Here is a 16,690-nt window from a genome sequence, read left to right as displayed (position 1 = left end):
TATTTAGTTGCAGGTTCATTTACTCAATTTACAAAAAACATTCTCTAACTGACCTGATCTTTAATCTAATAGGATCTCTGAAACTTTGGTCATCATCTATATAATAGAGATACAGGGAATTTTAATTTGAGCCCCTCAAAGCACTGAAAAAAGTACAACAGAAGATCAGAACAACAACGTGTCTTCTCGGCAATGTCAGAGCAACTCCCACAGACTGGACTATCTAAAGTTTTCATAGTGACTATCCCTTCAGTAAAAAAGAATTTCATTGAAAAGGGTAATGTCATTGTCCAGGGCATTTTCTGTAGTTTATTTTGATTTTAAATGTCATTGTTCATTGCTTTTTGCACCAGAAACAAAACTATAATGACCCATATCCATTGCTGTAATGATTGCAAGATCTTTATACAAAGGATACAAAACATTTGCTGGCTCCAGAGTAAATTTGCAATATCTTCTTTTTGTTTAAGTCTGTGCGAATGATAGAACAAGCAATGTGAAGTTGTCAGTCAGCCCTTTATCATGAAAATAACTTATTCATGAACTGACTATTAGGTTATACCTCTTAGACCTCCTTAGGCTACATCACAATTAAATCGGGACTAAAGTATCTTTGCTGAAAGATTTTCACAATATAAAGAGGCAGCGTATGGTGTTATGTTTTTACTAGTAGCATGTCAACAACAATCTAGTTTCACCTGTTTTTGGTCGCACCTTTTTCCGTGATGGTTGAGTTAATTGTTTTTCCTTAATAAAAAAAAAACCCTTAAAAAACCCTTAGGCAGCTTGTTCCAGTTTTACATAGGCAGAGACAACCATATGTAAAGAGGTGTCGAAGTCATCTTACTTTATGCTTCGTAGCTTACAGCTAACTGTGAAACTGTTTGTGTCACTGTGACACGAACAGCCCTGGAAGTGGCTGAATCAGAGACTTTTGCGTGATGGTTTTCTTTGTTACAGATAGTGGCCTCATACTTGCTTTCATCTATAGTATCACACAGGTTAAGCTTTGGTCGTACATACTAATTATAGAACATATTTCCCTTTCACAGTTTTTGAAACTTCTTTCACATACGAAAATAGCACAATCCATCTTACAGTATTTATGTTATTTATGTGTTCTTTAAAGTACCACTTAGCCCATTTGTGATACAGTGTTTATTGTGAAGTGGCTGTGGCTGAGCGGTAGAAATAGGTATTGGTGAGTTTGGGTTATGCAGGTCGCGAGCAGTGGCCTCATTGGGCGTTAGAGGTGGTATGAGGCATGAGGGCAGAAGTGCCCTTTATGGGTGGGTGGCAGGAGAGTTGTAGATCCATAGCGGAGGTGTCTGGCTCTCTGCCCAGACATGCCATGTGGGGTTCAGATGGCAGGGTGGAATGAAAGGAGAGGGGGGCACACCGCTCTCTAGCTGCTGGTAAGGGGAACATGAAGAGCATTTTTGCTCACCCGCTGTCCTTCTCTAGATCTTTCTATTTTCTTTATTTTTTTTGCTTATTCTATAGTATTTTCTTGCTTTCTTTTCTTATCCTACGGACTGAAAGACGTTTTTTGTGGTTTGTCGGTTGCCACCATACCAGCACAGAGCTTTGTAGACCTGCTACCAGGACAGCTGAGTCTTCTTTCCTTTCTCATTGCTTTCTCAGGATGTGAAAGAGACCACCAGTGACATCAGAGAGCCTGATCTCTGAGCTAATGAAATCTCCAGCTGCCAGCAGTCACCACAACCACTTAGTGGCTAGTCAGGTTTGATTTTGTTCTGTTAATGTGCTGTGACATTTCTTGAACCTTTTGGATTGTCATTGTCATGCTTAGATATGAGGAAATGTCAAGGCATGTTATCATAATGAGATGATCAAACTGAAAGCAGCCAGCAGAGAAAGCAATTTTGCCCTTGTCTGTGTTGTTGTCATTGCTCTGCTTCTGTGAACCAAGAGCACGGTCCTCTCAGTCCTTGTCGTGGGAAAGACTGAAAGACTGAAATTACATCGCTCTCATGGTGGACTATTTTGAGCTCCCAGAGAGAGTGGCAGAGGGCAGGCGGCAGGTTCTAGTGACTCGTTCCTATTCGGTGCAGGAGAACCCCTCTCGTCCCAGCACGTCTGCAGCCTTCAACTTTTTTACTGCTCGAGCACTTTGCGATCTTAACGGGGAGAGGAGTGGAAGAATGTTGTGCACTACATCGCCAGGTGAGTGTGTCGGCACTCCCAACTCTAGCCAGGTGTGTCTTGTGTGTAGTCTAGACATTTATATTGACGAGAGGGAGCTACCACTTATACAAGCAGCTGTCATTAGAGTACAAACTGTCCAGAGGTCTGTGAGAAATCATATTAATCCTTTCCTAAACTGACAAGAGACAAGACAGAAGTGTTTTATTTAAATGCACATATGGCCAATTTAGTCTGAAGTTGAAGTATGTCCAATACTACATTTTTCCTGATATTGTTTCACACCACACTTTGCTAATGTGCAGTTAGCTTGGGTCTTTTTTGTTTGTTTAGATATATTTTTTTTATAATTTTGACTGTAAGGCTTGTTGATAGGTATATCTATTAACATATCCATCTATCTGATATCTGGTTTATATACATATGACAATCATCATATATTGATAACACGTTGACATATTTATACATTTACACTATTGGGACTTGTTGATAAAGGCATGGCCATAGGTGTAATAACAAATATCACCATAAATTATTTATAAAAATAGGGCAAAAAGAAAATAAGAGAAAACAGAACTTTTTAAGGTGGAACAAGGACAATGGAGTCTTTCAGTTTGACAAGCAATCATTTCTAGACTTTGTAAATCTTAATATTTTTCAGAAACAGAGAGCTTTTGGAACTTCAGGTTCCTATATTTCTATGAAAACGTAGAAGACGGAGAGGTCAAAGGTCAGACAGTCATGCATGAGGTCCACATGTGGGGCTAGATCACCATGCGGATGCCCCCTAACCCTGCTAAACCAAAGGGGTCCCAGCACCCAGTGTGATGAATGAGACGTTTGTTTCCCGGGGCGAGGCATGAGTAACTATGTGTGGCATCTGTCTAGTTTAAATTTAGTGTAACTGAAGCTACCGCTGGCTGTGCTGTATCAACATGTCAGAGGCTGCATTACACCGGAGAGAAAGCTGTTGAACTTCTGCATCTGGTTTCATTTTTTTCTTTCTCTCTTTGGTCCCCTTTTACTATGAGGCGCAGTTTGCTCCATAGGGATTATGGTGGTTTGAATCCCATTTTATTTTAGGCTACCCCTCAAAGCTATATTTCAGTCAGGCTAATGCTTGGTATTGGCACCTTTACCCCGTGCAGTTTTTTTCTTGTCCCGCTCCTATTATGTGTCTGATCATGTGCTACATATTCTAAATTGGGTTTTCAAGAAACAGTTGTGCTTGCATTGTCATGTATTGACAATTAACAATGATAAGACATCTTTAATAAATTAGATTTAACATTTTATTTTTAAGGAGTTGATGGTCCACATTCCAATTGGGGCCCATGTGTTTGAGTTGCCCTACATCATGGGTCAAAGATGGAATGTGGAATAGGGTATGAACTAGGGCTGGGCGATATGGCCTCAAATCAATATCACGATATATTGAGCAACTCACCACTATTTTCTTTATCATTATATATTTTTGATAGACACAGAATCTGTTTCAGAAGTCAGAGGGTCACATGACATGGAAGCTATTGAGAAAAAAAATCAAGATTTCTGCATATTAATATTCATATAAAATAGAGGAAGCACTAAAGTACAAGAAACATTGTTCTGGGAGGTGAGCTGACCGTCTTCCTGCTGCTCACACTGGGTGAACCTCAGTAAAGTCGCGGCTGGACCCGAGTAGAGCTTATAATCAAGCCCGACCCGAGCCCGTGCACGTTGTGTCCGAGCCCGGCCCGACACATTGAATGTAATTATGAGCCCGAGACCGATTTAAACCCGACAACTGTTTAATACGTGGGCTGTTATAACTGACGTTCTCGACTACAATTGCGAGTTGTTTTAACTACAGAAATCTTAATGAATAATGCAACAAGTGCCGCACTTAATGCACTCGACAAAGCCGACAAATGTTATTATCACGGCCCACGACTTGTTTAACATGGGTCCACACCTCCGACTTTCCTCCAAATTGCTCAAAGTTAATTCTACTGTTTTTATTTTTTCCTTTACATCTTCATGCTCCATGTTGCACTTAAGCTACACAATCAGTGATGCCGGTAACGCGTTACTAGTTTTGTCATTTTCCTTAGTAAAAAAGATATATTTTTGCTTTCTTCTAGCGTCTCGAGGAGTGACGTCACGTACGCGAGAAGTCACGTTTTCCAGCATGAGGACACTCACGTGTCAGACCACGCAGAGACACAAATGCAAACAACAATGGAGGGAGGAGAGAGATGCGCGTTTTCTAGCTGGAAATACAGTCATTATTTTGGGTTAATAAAAAACAAAACACAAATGTTTGATCAATGGACGGCCCGGCCGAAGACAGTGGCCTGTTGCAGCCTTTGAACGCAGCATCATTACACAAACTGTCCGCGACTCACAGCGAGAGTGGGTTCACTTGATTACTAACCTGGCATAGCTGGTGTCGCATCAGCGGGTGGAGTTTGCCATCAAATTAATGTAAAATAAGCACATTGGTATATGCTGGGGTAGATTAATCAAGTGGACCTAACATGTCCCCTGTCCCTAGTGGATGTTATGCCTATGACACCGAATATACCGACATGGCCAAAATGACGTCGGTTATCGTCGTAAATTTCGGTATAGGTAAATTTTCGGTTTATCGCCCAGGCCTAGTATGAACCACCAATTGTGGATAGAGGTTTTAACAGACTGAGCCACTGATCACTTTATACACATTATGCTCAAAAGAAAAGATTGACCGACTATCAGCCTGGCCAAATATAGGATCTGATATTCAGCATTTTTACAGTTATCAGAATCTGTGTTTTTCCCTCTAATTGCTGACAGCATGAATTAATATGAATCTACAAAGTCACTAGTGACTTAAATGGCCAAATACATTAAGTAGAGTAAAAAAGACAGTATTTGCCTGTAAGGGTCTTGACACACTAGGTCAGTGTAGCAGGCAGTCAGTACATGTCTGTTGCCCCTTATGTTGAGGTATGTCCTGCACAGTTGCCAAGTTCAGTTTGCTTTTTGGACAACTGAACATGTAGAATTAGCGGCGACTGTACAGCTAAGTACATAAGTGCATGTGACGAGAAATGGAAGAGGAAAGGGAAAGCACCTTGAGCCATGGTTTTACCCATCTGGTGTAGTTTCTCCATATTTTTTGGGTCCACTCTTTCACCAGTGCCGTTTGCGCCTTCTTTTCAAACATATTCTTGATCAAAAGTGTCTATATTAGCAACAGTGGTGTTTCATGAAAAGCTGCTTTGTCATAGTAACAGTTTGTATGTCTTCAGTCCAACTTGTGGTATGGAGAGGTATTTCCTGTCACACCATACTGCCAGCATCTTAAATCTTTGCAGTGTCTTCAAGTGCGGCTTTTTGAAAGTTTTTTGAAAGTGTTGTGAAGCGATGGAACAGACAGCCATTGTCTCCACTAGTTCTTGGATGTCATTTTGGTGTGTCTGGGCCCTTAATCGTCGTGTAATAAAGGTTTAACGCAGACGAAAATGGAATTGCTCAAGTCTTTTCTACAGACAACCCATTCTCAACTCAGTGTTTCCAAATGATATTAATGTTAGCACCTGTCCTCAGAGGAGCAGCAACCAAAAACAGAGGACAACATTTGAGTTTATTCAGTCATTTAGTCTGTAATGGAGACATGAAAGCAGAGAAAAATGTTACCATGCTGCCAGTCTGACTGGCACGCATTTATTTTCCCACTTAATTTTGTACTGGTTAAGGTGTCATTCTATAGCCATTACATTGTATCATCACCATCTAATTGATAATGATACTTTATAGCAAATAAACACTGTCTTTTGCCAGCTTACATACAGTGCTTGAGTAAATTGTACCTTCACCTCCATCACTGGTTTCCTGAGTTTGATACTTAGATTTGAATTTTTACTGCAAATGTATATTGGTTCCAATTAGTTGTCGACTTCCTTGATTACTAATAATCGGTATCGATATTGGCTCTGCAAAAACTACTCACTGCCCATAAGAGTAAAACATTACATTGATCTCTGGAGAAAAATTACTCTAGTCATCCTGTTAAACAGGTATGGACTTGCAGAGCTTTTTAAAAAAGTTGTGATGGAAGGGTTTTGGTACTTGAGGCGTCGGTTGTTTTTTTTTCAGGACATTTACCACTTTGATTGATGTGTTTTGAGGGGAAATTGTTGCCTTCCTGTTTTTTCCTTGATTATTTCCTGTTAGTTTTTTTTCGGATGTTCTGTGTTGGCCTGGTTCAAGCATGATAAAAGTAATAGGACTGTTGGGGCTCTTCCCTGAGCAGCGCAGATGGACCCTTTACTTGAGGACGCTGCTTTTCTTTTGCCATCTCACCATAATCTTAGTTTGAGTTCCACTAATGTTCAAGCAACACAACGGATGGGAAAGGGATTTTGCTACTGCAGTTGTTAAACCGAGGTGTGTAAAAATGGGTCAAAGCATGGAGGTTGGGGTGGCAGTTGTTTACATCTGGAGATCTGGCATACATGCGCTTATTTTTACTTCTATTAGCATTACTTTGTTGATGATTGGATATTCTAGGAGTATTCATTTTACAGATTAATGTAAAATGTAAATGTAAAATTAACTTGATATGTTCAAAACTTGGTTGGTAGATAAGGACTGGTTGACACACATACTGCAGCCTTACTCTGCTCGTCAGGACCCATATTGTGTAAATGTCATCTCTTCTCTCTCTCTGTCTCTCGGCCTTCTATTTTTCTCTCACACACTCTGCCTCTATCGCTTTCTCTCACACATAAAGGTGCACAAAGCTCTGTTTCCCTGTCTGTCCCTCTCTTGCTCTCTTGCTCTCGCTCTCTCTCTCTCTCTCTCCGGGTGATTTTTTTCAGGCACATGCACAGTCAGCCCTGACAGATTGTTTAAATGTCACCCCTGCTAGCAGTAGCCTCTGATGTTATCTGCTGTGGGTTATTGCAGGCCATCAGGCGGCTTGTGTTCGCCTTGGAGGCCAATCATCTAATGCACTGTAGCTCTCCTGCTCCACTGAAAACCAATACATGAATCCTCTGACAAGTTTTCTGTTTACATGTACACAAGAAACCAGGTTAGTAGGAGAAGCCAAGTAAAGTGGGGGAAATTGCAACATAAGTACTCAAACTAACATGTAACTGCACTTTCACTTAGGCTGGTATACTTACCATGTAATATAAAACAAAAACAAAACACAGGTGATCTACACAGCAGTCCTGTGCCTGAATGCATCTTGTTTATTGACAGTGAGTGGTGAAGCTGCTGATGCAGTTTTGCTAATATGTTGGTTTCACCGCACAGTCTTTGTCTACAAAGTGTAAGGCTGAGTGTCAATGCTCTGGTGTCAAGACCCCTTTAGGTCTGAGGGCCTCAGGCATTCACAGTCAGGGCCCTCTTTTAAATCTGCACTGTAATGCCAATCCCTTTAACATGCGTTTTTTGACCTGTTGATATGAATTATTTTTCTGTTTAGTTTAAAAACGCCTTTAGAAATGCCATTTGTTTAAAAGCTTATTATTATTATTATTATTATTATTAGAATACAAGTACTAACCTGTCTTGTGTGTTGAATAAATGTACCCTAAAAGCAATTAGTGATGTGTTTGAAAAGGATCTTTGCGCGTTGGTGGGTATTTAGTTCAGGTGGCTCCTTGGCACTCTCTGTTTATCCCATAATGTTATCTCGGCATGAGATTGTTAATTAGGAGCTTAATTTAGCTGCCGGCATATGTTAACATTGGCTTAGGCTGCCATTGTTAAGCCTCTGCTGGCTGGTGAGTCTGCTGTGACGGCAGAGGAGAGTTTTTTGATGTAACCCTAACATAACTTTACAGGAAAGACAATAACAACCCATACTATAACCCATACCTCATGATTTTCCTGTACCTCATGAATCTTGATAGATCCAGCCTGCCTTATTAGCGCCTACATTTGTATTTCTCTCTCACTCACTCTCACTGAGTTTTATATATACACAAACCCAACCACCAACACATATAGGGATCACCAGTAGGCTTGGCAAAAATCCAGTCAGCAAGGTTTAGAGCCACAGGTGTAGTCCAGCCCTTACAATATGTGTGTGCATGTGCGTCACTGGCTCTGTGTTTAGAAATGTAGGCAATCAGCCAGATGCAGTTCTTGGAAAATCCAAGGGGAAGGAATTAAATTGGATTTTGTGAGCTCTGCTCGGAATCTGAACAGATATCTACAGTACATCAAGATGTTAAATATGTTGAATAAAATGTTGAATTCTAAAATGATTTCTAAAAACTCTTTAGAAACCATTTTTTTGTTTGAAAAGAAGAAAGTTTCTGTTTTCCAAATGAAACTATGTTGTTGAATCAATGTAAATTATTGAATGCATTAACTAAGGTCCCAGCAATCCCTGTCTTGTTGTTACCTACATAAAAATGAGCCCTAACGAGTTCACCACAATGAGGTACACAGATTTAAAAATCTGAGCCCAATAGGCTCTTTTTGTATCGGTATCCCTATCTCGGAGCATAATACAGAATGGTTAGAGAGTTAATTTGGACTGACACATTTGAGTACTGGTGAAGGATGTATAAGATGTTAGAAACAAACCTTGCAAAAATATTCTGATTATTTATCTACATGGTATATGCCATTTTTCCCGTGAGTTCCATAGTACATGGTGTGTTGGCACAGTTTTTGGTCTGTTGGTCAGCAGCTCTTGAGGAGAACTGAAAGAGGAGACTGACCTGAACACAAAGCCATCTGTACAGGGGATGTAAGCAGAGCCTGCTCTAATCAATCTGCTTGCCCACCACAAAGGGAACCCTGGCTAAGGTTACCTTCTAGCTCCAGCGCCACATGGTGTTGGGACTAGTGGGTAACTTAAGACAGTAATATTTGTTAGGGTGTGCGTACACACACACACACACACACACACACACACACACACACACACAAAACAATCACACACACTAAGGTACACACACACACACATATATAATCATACCATACAGTATGTGCAGAAACATACAGGAAGGCACAGAGGCACAACCACAGGCACACAGGAACATACACACATTTTTACACCACCCACTCTTTCATACTAGCATACACACACACACACACACACACACACAGAGGTAGACAGAAAGGCCGTGGGCGCGCCGGCAGGAACCTGCCGTAGCAATGAGCTTGTCATCTTCTCTGGGAGAGACAAATCCTTCCCTCCTTCAGTAGTAAACTCAGCTTTCTCAGAATGTGGGCCTGTGTGTCACAGGACTCTGACACACTTTGTGTGCAGTGAGAGTAGGAGGATGGAGAAACAAAGTCCCTACGGATTATCCCCCAAGCGAGAATCCCCAGGCAGTGTGACGGGCAGCCAGAGGCCTGCTGAGCTTTGTGTCAAGGAGCCAGAGTGGATGCCACCATCACCAGTGGGTCAGGTCATTCCCTGTGGTTACCGTGAGAACACTCCACACTTTGTGATGTGTCACAAACATCCAACAATCAGCGCTTCACTGAAACGCCCAGTGAGGTGGAGCTATTATTAGCTTAGGTACAGCAAAGCCTCTTACAGATCTTTATTTAACCGGATTGGCTGTCTGATGTATGGACACTTGAGTAGTGTGTAGCGCACCAGGCTTTCAGGAACAGTGCAGGGACTTTGCTACCAAGGCCATCAATATAAAAACACTACCACTACTGCTCCTCTCCTCTCTTCTTCTCTCCGCTCCTCTCTTGTCCTCTCCTAGGGTGACTGGTGTTTGGCACTGGCTGGGGGGTTTCCCACCACCCACCCCTTTCCTCACACTGGAGGGTTTTAGGTAGCAGTCTAATCTTATCTCAGGGCAAGGAGAGGGCTCTGGGCCAGGTAACATAGTCGTCCCCTGTCTGACCCTCATCTGTGAGACTGGCACCTTCACCATGTATTAAGATGGGTTAATCTATGCCAAAGCAGAAAGGTAGCTGGAGTTTTTGTGGCATCTCACCTTCACCACAGAGAGAGAAAGGATATAAATAACCTGGCAAATTGAAAGTGATTAATTTGAACTCCATATGTCAAATGAATGCTGACTGACACTCAAGGATAACCCAGCAGACGGATTTCTCATCTGTTATCTGAGGAGTCTGAGATAGTGACATTTCTATGAGAGGTCAACATAGAATTGAATACAAAGTCCACGACTCCCACAGCATAATACATTTTTAAGATGTGTATTTTTATGTATCTTAAATTTTAATAATATGCCCTTGGTAGTATACACATTGATTGACACATGGTACCTAGTAGTTAGAGGTTAACCTGCTTACTTTACTTTGTAGCGACTGCTGCTTTTTAAAGACCAGAGGTCTTGTAGGACAGCTTACCTGATCAGCAATTGAGTGTTTCCTGTTTTTTCTTTTTTTCATACATTAAAAAGTTTTAAATAGACTATTGGCTTATTAGTAGCCAGTTGATAAGTGCATCCTTAATGAAGCTTGCGTCAATACATTTAATACTCGTAAGCCTTGGTTGGCATCCGATGCTTGGCTAGACTTGAGACTTTGCATGAAGTAAAGATAAATGCCATTTAATTTGGTATGCCTAATCTGGTATGGAGGAAATTGTACACAGCATAAACTGTGACTTCTGTTTAGTCTTATCTTTTAAAGGCAGTGTTTGTTAAACATCATATACAATTGTAATAGAATTCCTTTCCAAGTAAGTTTCACAGCCAAACCAGGCAATGCACAGATCAAGCCAAAGAAAAATAAAGATAAAAGGTAGGAGCACAGGGCAAATTTCTCTGCAACGTCATTCAATCTGCACTTGCAATTAGCGTGTAATTGGCACTAATTTACTTAGACAGCAGCTCATTACAGAATTAGCACCTGAGATTACCCGGCACTGCCCTGAAGGATCTGGCTATAATACTTTTTGGGTGTGATTCATGAGAGCTAAAATAGATAAATGCATCTTCAGTATATAATCGAAATTTGGGATCGTCATGTATAGTACATTCAGGTCATGTTCACCATGTACATTCAACATCAATAATTTAACGAAAACGAACTACACCAATGTCATCACTGCAATCGTCTCTTCAATATATGTGACAAATATTGTATTGAAATACTGTATAATAATGACAAACTATTTTACTATTAAAGCGAATTTCTGCTGATAGAGTATGTTGTATAAACATAATCACCTGCTTGTGCCTCAGCTCAGTCTTAATATTTTCTCTTAGTATCTGTCCTACCCTGGGTTATGTGGTGTTGCAGCAACAGCTCCTCAGACAAGGGAGGAGACAGGACTGTCTGGACTGTACTCATCTTCTCTATTCTCCCCTTACTGTATTCTCTACATTTCCATCATTTTTTGATTTAGTGGACTGTTATAATCAAGTAAAATCCTGTGGCGAATTGATTGTTCGCCCCTCTCACCCATTTAGAAAAGCATCTCAATGAGGACAACATTAGAGCAATAGGTGCATCGTTTTCAGCCATCTATAGATGCCACCTACTGTCTAGAGAGGGTCTCTATAATGAAAGGATATTTATGGATATGTTCTCATGTTTGTTATTTATGTAAAAATTAGGATGATGGATTTTAGATGGAAGAATACCCCCAGTGTGTATTTGTAAATCACGCTCTTTTGGATTGTTTGGAATGTGGAAGTTGTTTAAAAAATGTTTTTTAACTATATTGAAAATGTTGTTTTTATTATTAGTTTATACATGAAGAGCAAAGGACACCCATGACGTGGATTTGCTCTATCATTATTGCAGGGAAGGGAAAATGTTGCACTCCAGATAAAACCTCAATGCAAGACAAACCTGTAGATTTGTTTTCTGTGGGCATGATGTTGGCATGCCCACAGAATGAAAGGGTAATCCTTTGATATACTCCCCTCACACAAGGTGTGTGTGTCTGTACGGCTTCCTTCTGTTCCCTTCTCTCTTGTTCTTTCCTTTTCTTCTTCCTCTCTTCTCGTCATGCTATTTCCCAATTCAGGCTATCATTAAGTGAGAGGATACAGAGTTTTTTTTTGTTTGTTTTTTTTACTTTTCCTCACAGCTTCTTTCTCTTCCTCTCGACTCTGGTATCCCTCTCTTGCTCCCTGTCAGTCAGACAGATGCTGTCGTCAGAGGATCCACTGCTGGGTCTTGTGACAGGCAGGCAGGGCCAGTGCGAAGCCGAGCAGCTATAAATAAAGAGCTTGCTGCCTGTGCTGTTGCTGTTGGATAGGAGATGGATAGGAGGGCAGAAACCAAACCTTTTTTTTTTTTTTTTTTTTTACAAACTTCTTTGAGACTACCCTTGCTGTCATATTACTGGTCTGTGGTTATCATTTAAAGTCACAGGAAACAGTATGGGCTCTTACATTTACTTATAACCAAGTGATGATCTATTTGTCAGTGTTTGACATAGATTGTAATTTTGGAATAATGAAGTTAGATGTATTCAGTTTTAAAAGTAACAAAATGGTCTCTATTTATAGGCAGGTAGGGACATTTAAGGAACGTGGGGAAGTATTGTGTAATCATTTCACAACCTTGTGCTGTATAGGCTGCACTGTAGTTTAGGCTAAGTTAGAAATTTATATATGCTCATTGGGACTATAGTTTCACCAGGGTCATTTTGCAATTTTTTGAAGGATGTTAATCATTTCATTTTTTGGCCTTTCCTCTTACTGTAAAGCAGAAGTTATATTCATGAGAAAAAACAAAAAACAAAGATAGGAGACAGCAAGAGGACTTGTTGCATGACACTTTGTTAACTTATTGTACTAGTTTCATGCTGCTTTATACAGTGAGTTATCTGGTAGTGTGTGTCTTTTGTTACAGAACTCAGTTTTGGTTAATTTAGTGGTAATGTACAAAAGTAAACATTGATCTTAAAAGTTATGGTCTCTGCCATACCAAATGCACGACACATAAAACTTAACTATTAGAAGAAAATTCATGGTGGAAAAGTCTGTGACATTAACTTTTCTCATGTGAAACATTGGCAAGGGGGTGAATCCCAATGAGAGCAGTAGAGAATATGGACGCTTATCAATAACCTCTAACGAAGTAGTGCCAATGTGGACAGTGGGCTCTTGTCTATTTGTTTGTGTGTGGGTGTGTTGGTGTTTGTGTGTGTACTTACTGCCTGTGCCGGATGACCTTTGGTATAAATAGCCTGCCGGCACTAGCTGCGATGACAGCCGACAGCACGCACCGTTGTGTGAATTTGTTTCCTGAGTAGTGCTGTTCATCGGTTATCCCTCCTGGAACAATGCCTGTATGAGTGCCTGCTACCCAGCAACAGTCCAACCTCTAATTTCCTGAAAGTGGCCTGAATCGCAAGCACAAACTAAGAGCACAACTGCACATGTATATCTGTGATCAAATAATTTTGTGCAGTTTTGGCAGCCAGAGGCTCAAGCCATGTCCTGGTGTAGCACAGTGTGAAAACAAGGCTGCAGAAGATGGAATTGAAGCAATGACCAATTACATCTTCTTTAAAAGCAACAGACAGTGTAATAGGTCAGGAGGAGAGTCCGGACCACTCCTCTGTTCTCTCAAGGCAGAAACATACAGTGACCGACCAACATGTACAACATTTTTCGGAATGCTTTCACTACCTTGGGTGACTTTAGGATGGCAATTTGACCCCAAAATTATAGTATCATTAATGATCTGGTGTGCTGGATTGAAGAGAACACAAATTCCAATCTAAGATGAAAATTGTATCATCATGTTTGATAAAAGGATGGATTAGATGCAAATGTACCTATTAGTGTTTTTATGTGATCTGCATAAGGTATCATGAGTTATCTCAAAAATGTGGCTTGAAGAGCTGTTACACAGCTCAGGTGTAACTCAATAAAGTCACACTAAGAAATATAAGTCTACAGTAATAATTGTTACGATTCTTCAAAATTGCTGCATCTGAATCTTTTTTCCTTTTCCTCTCCTAGATTTGGAGCCTGATGACAACACATCATTCTACATCCTAAATGTGGGCCAGCCCCAGTCTGTGGTCACAAACCACCAGTCTATTGGCCTGCCTCGTCATGGCATGCAGTCCCACTCCCAGGTCATCAGCACTTCCCCACGCTTTCAGTCACACAAACCAGGACCTGAGCATCCGAGCTATGAGGCACAAGACTCAAAGTATGGCACCTCCCCCCTGCTGCCTTCTGCTCCTGTGGAGGCACCAAAGGCTTTTGAGTGCCCAAGTATCCAGATCACCTCCATCTCCCCCAGCTGTCAGCAGGAGATGGATGCCAATGAGGATGATCTCAGGGCAAATGGCCCTGATGGGGACTACCACGGGGATAGGCCCCTGTCCAGAGACCACTTGTATTTGCCCCTGGACCACTCATACCGTGACTCTTCTCTTAGCCCTAGCCCATGCAGCAGCCTCTCCTCTAGGAGCTGGTTCTCTGATGCCTCCTCCTGTGAATCATTCTCACACGTCTATGACGATGTTGACTCAGAGCTAAATGAAGCGGCCGCCCGGTTCACACTGGGCTCCCCGCTTACATCCCCAGGCTGTGCCTCCCCTCAAACCAGTGGTGGAGTTCTGGAGGAGCAGCCCCACTGGCAGCACCACCACCCTGCCTTTGTGCACCACTCCCACTCCATCAGCCTGTCACCCCGACAATCCCCCTGCCACTCGCCACGCACCAGTGTCACTGATGAAAACTGGCTTAGCCCGCGACCACCTTCCAGGCCCTCCTCACGTCCCACTTCACCCTGTGGGAAGAGGCGCCACTCTAGCGCCGACATCTGCTACCCCGGCTCATTGTCTCCTCATCACTCACCCACACCCACGCCAGGACCTTCACCTAGGGGCAGTGTGACGGAGGACACCTGGGTTGGCAGTCCGTCTGTAGGCATGTCACCCTTCCAGTGCTGCCCATCTGAGGCAGACATCCCATCCAAGACAAGGAAGACCTCACAGGACAGAACAGCTATGCAGACTGGGAAAGGGGAGCTTGGGCTAGATGACCAAGGAAATATGTCACCTAATCTAGACTCTCCTTCAGACGAGGCGCTGCACAGCCTGAAGAAAGATGGGCCTGGGGAACAGTTCCTCTCAGTGCCCTCTCACTTCTCATGGAATAAACCCAAGCCCGGGCACACACCGATATTCAGGTAAATCCACTGATTTTGTCAAGAATAAAAAAGAAGTGAATTTTAAAGTAGACATATTATGCTCATTTTCAAGTTCATATTAATTTTTCGGTTACTACTGGAATAGGTTTAGGTACCATAGTGCTCAGCAGCACAGTATTCCTCCTTCTGTTTGAAACACTCCTGTCTAAGGTCCCCCATCCCAATTATCTATTCTCCTCTGACTGGTCAGCTCACACGTGGCTGACAACAACAACAGAGCAGCTTTGCTAAATCAGTTCTTGAATCAAACTAGCTGCCAGGTAGAACTTGTGCAAATAAGTAACTCTGTGATGTAGTGTTATGTCACACAGTCACAGAATTAAAGGCGAGACTGCTGATGAAAGAGAAGAAGTTTTCTGTTTGAGAGAGGATCTTCTGTTAGTGTGGATTTTTACCTTTATATCTTTTATGATCTTTTACTAGCACAAAAAAACGCAAACTAAAAAGCACAATAGGTCTCTTTTAATGACAATAACTTTTCTAAATACAACTCCATCTCGCTGATGTTGTCATCTAATCAAGCTACAGCAAATGATTCATGCAAATGTACGAGACCCAGTGGGAGAGGAAGTGTCAGTAAAATTCAAATGTTCTAATCTTTTTAAATGTCAGTGAAGACTTTCTCAACTTGTTGAAAGACCTGTGTGTTGCAATTCATCTGTTCTGTTGTACTTCCTGTTTGCATTTGAGAAACACTTGGTTACCGTCATGATTGCAATATTAGCGTGGCAAATATTCTTTTGCATTATATCCTAAAACTTTTTAAAAATTTATTTTGGATTCAAAAACAGAAGGTGGTTTTGCCTCTTAGTCAGTATTGTTGTGAATTATTAATGCAATCATCACTTGGCAAGACAGCACATGTCATCAATCTTAAAAGCAATTAGTAGGTCAAGCCATAACAATAGACCTAAGTGGTGAATGTTTTTATTGTGAGTGCTGTGTGCTGTCATAAAGATTTAGAAACCGTTTTTGATCTAGTAGGGAAGAGTAGACATTGCAATGCAGTAAATTTCAAATGGCAAGTTAGATAAACGATAGGCCTGTTGATGGACCTCTGCAGATCAATGTTCAGTAACGGGGGAACTTTGAGCTTCATATCAGCAGCATAAATCTGACTTACACCATAGAGTAATACAAGTTAATAACGATATGGAGGGAAACACTGGGACATACACAGCACTAACTCCCCAAGACACACACAAACACACGCACACATACACACACACACACACACACACACATATGCGAACAAAGGCACAATCTCTACATTAAAGGGTGATGGTGCAATCAGAAACTCATAATGGAGTTTTTTTGGGAGAGGAGACTGCTGTCTGTTCTCCAATGTGTGCAGCAGATGAAGACATGGCCTTGTTTGTGTGCACTGGCCCCTAGCACTGTAAATCAG

General features: G+C 41.4%; 1 protein-coding gene across 3 annotated transcripts in view; it reads left to right on the top strand.

Annotated features, from left to right (window-relative positions):
- The window catches only part of nfatc3a (nuclear factor of activated T cells 3a), a 64,156-nt gene that overhangs the window by 6,088 nt on the left and 41,378 nt on the right, over nucleotides 1–16,690 (top strand). The window contains exons 1-2 of one of the 3 annotated variants that reach the window (XM_030414497.1): nucleotides 1,979–2,187; nucleotides 14,079–15,261. In XM_030414497.1, coding sequence (XP_030270357.1) covers nucleotides 1,995–2,187; nucleotides 14,079–15,261 — 1,376 coding nt within the window. In that variant the 5' untranslated portion in view covers nucleotides 1,979–1,994. The other 2 variants (XM_030414499.1, XM_030414498.1) reach the window with 2 other exon arrangements.

Source organism: Sparus aurata, chromosome 4 (genome assembly GCF_900880675.1).
Source record: "Sparus aurata chromosome 4, fSpaAur1.1, whole genome shotgun sequence".
Lineage (NCBI taxonomy): Eukaryota > Metazoa > Chordata > Actinopteri > Spariformes > Sparidae > Sparus > Sparus aurata.
The sequence above is the reverse complement of the archived record's forward strand: the minus strand, read 5'-3'. Positions and strand labels throughout refer to the sequence as shown.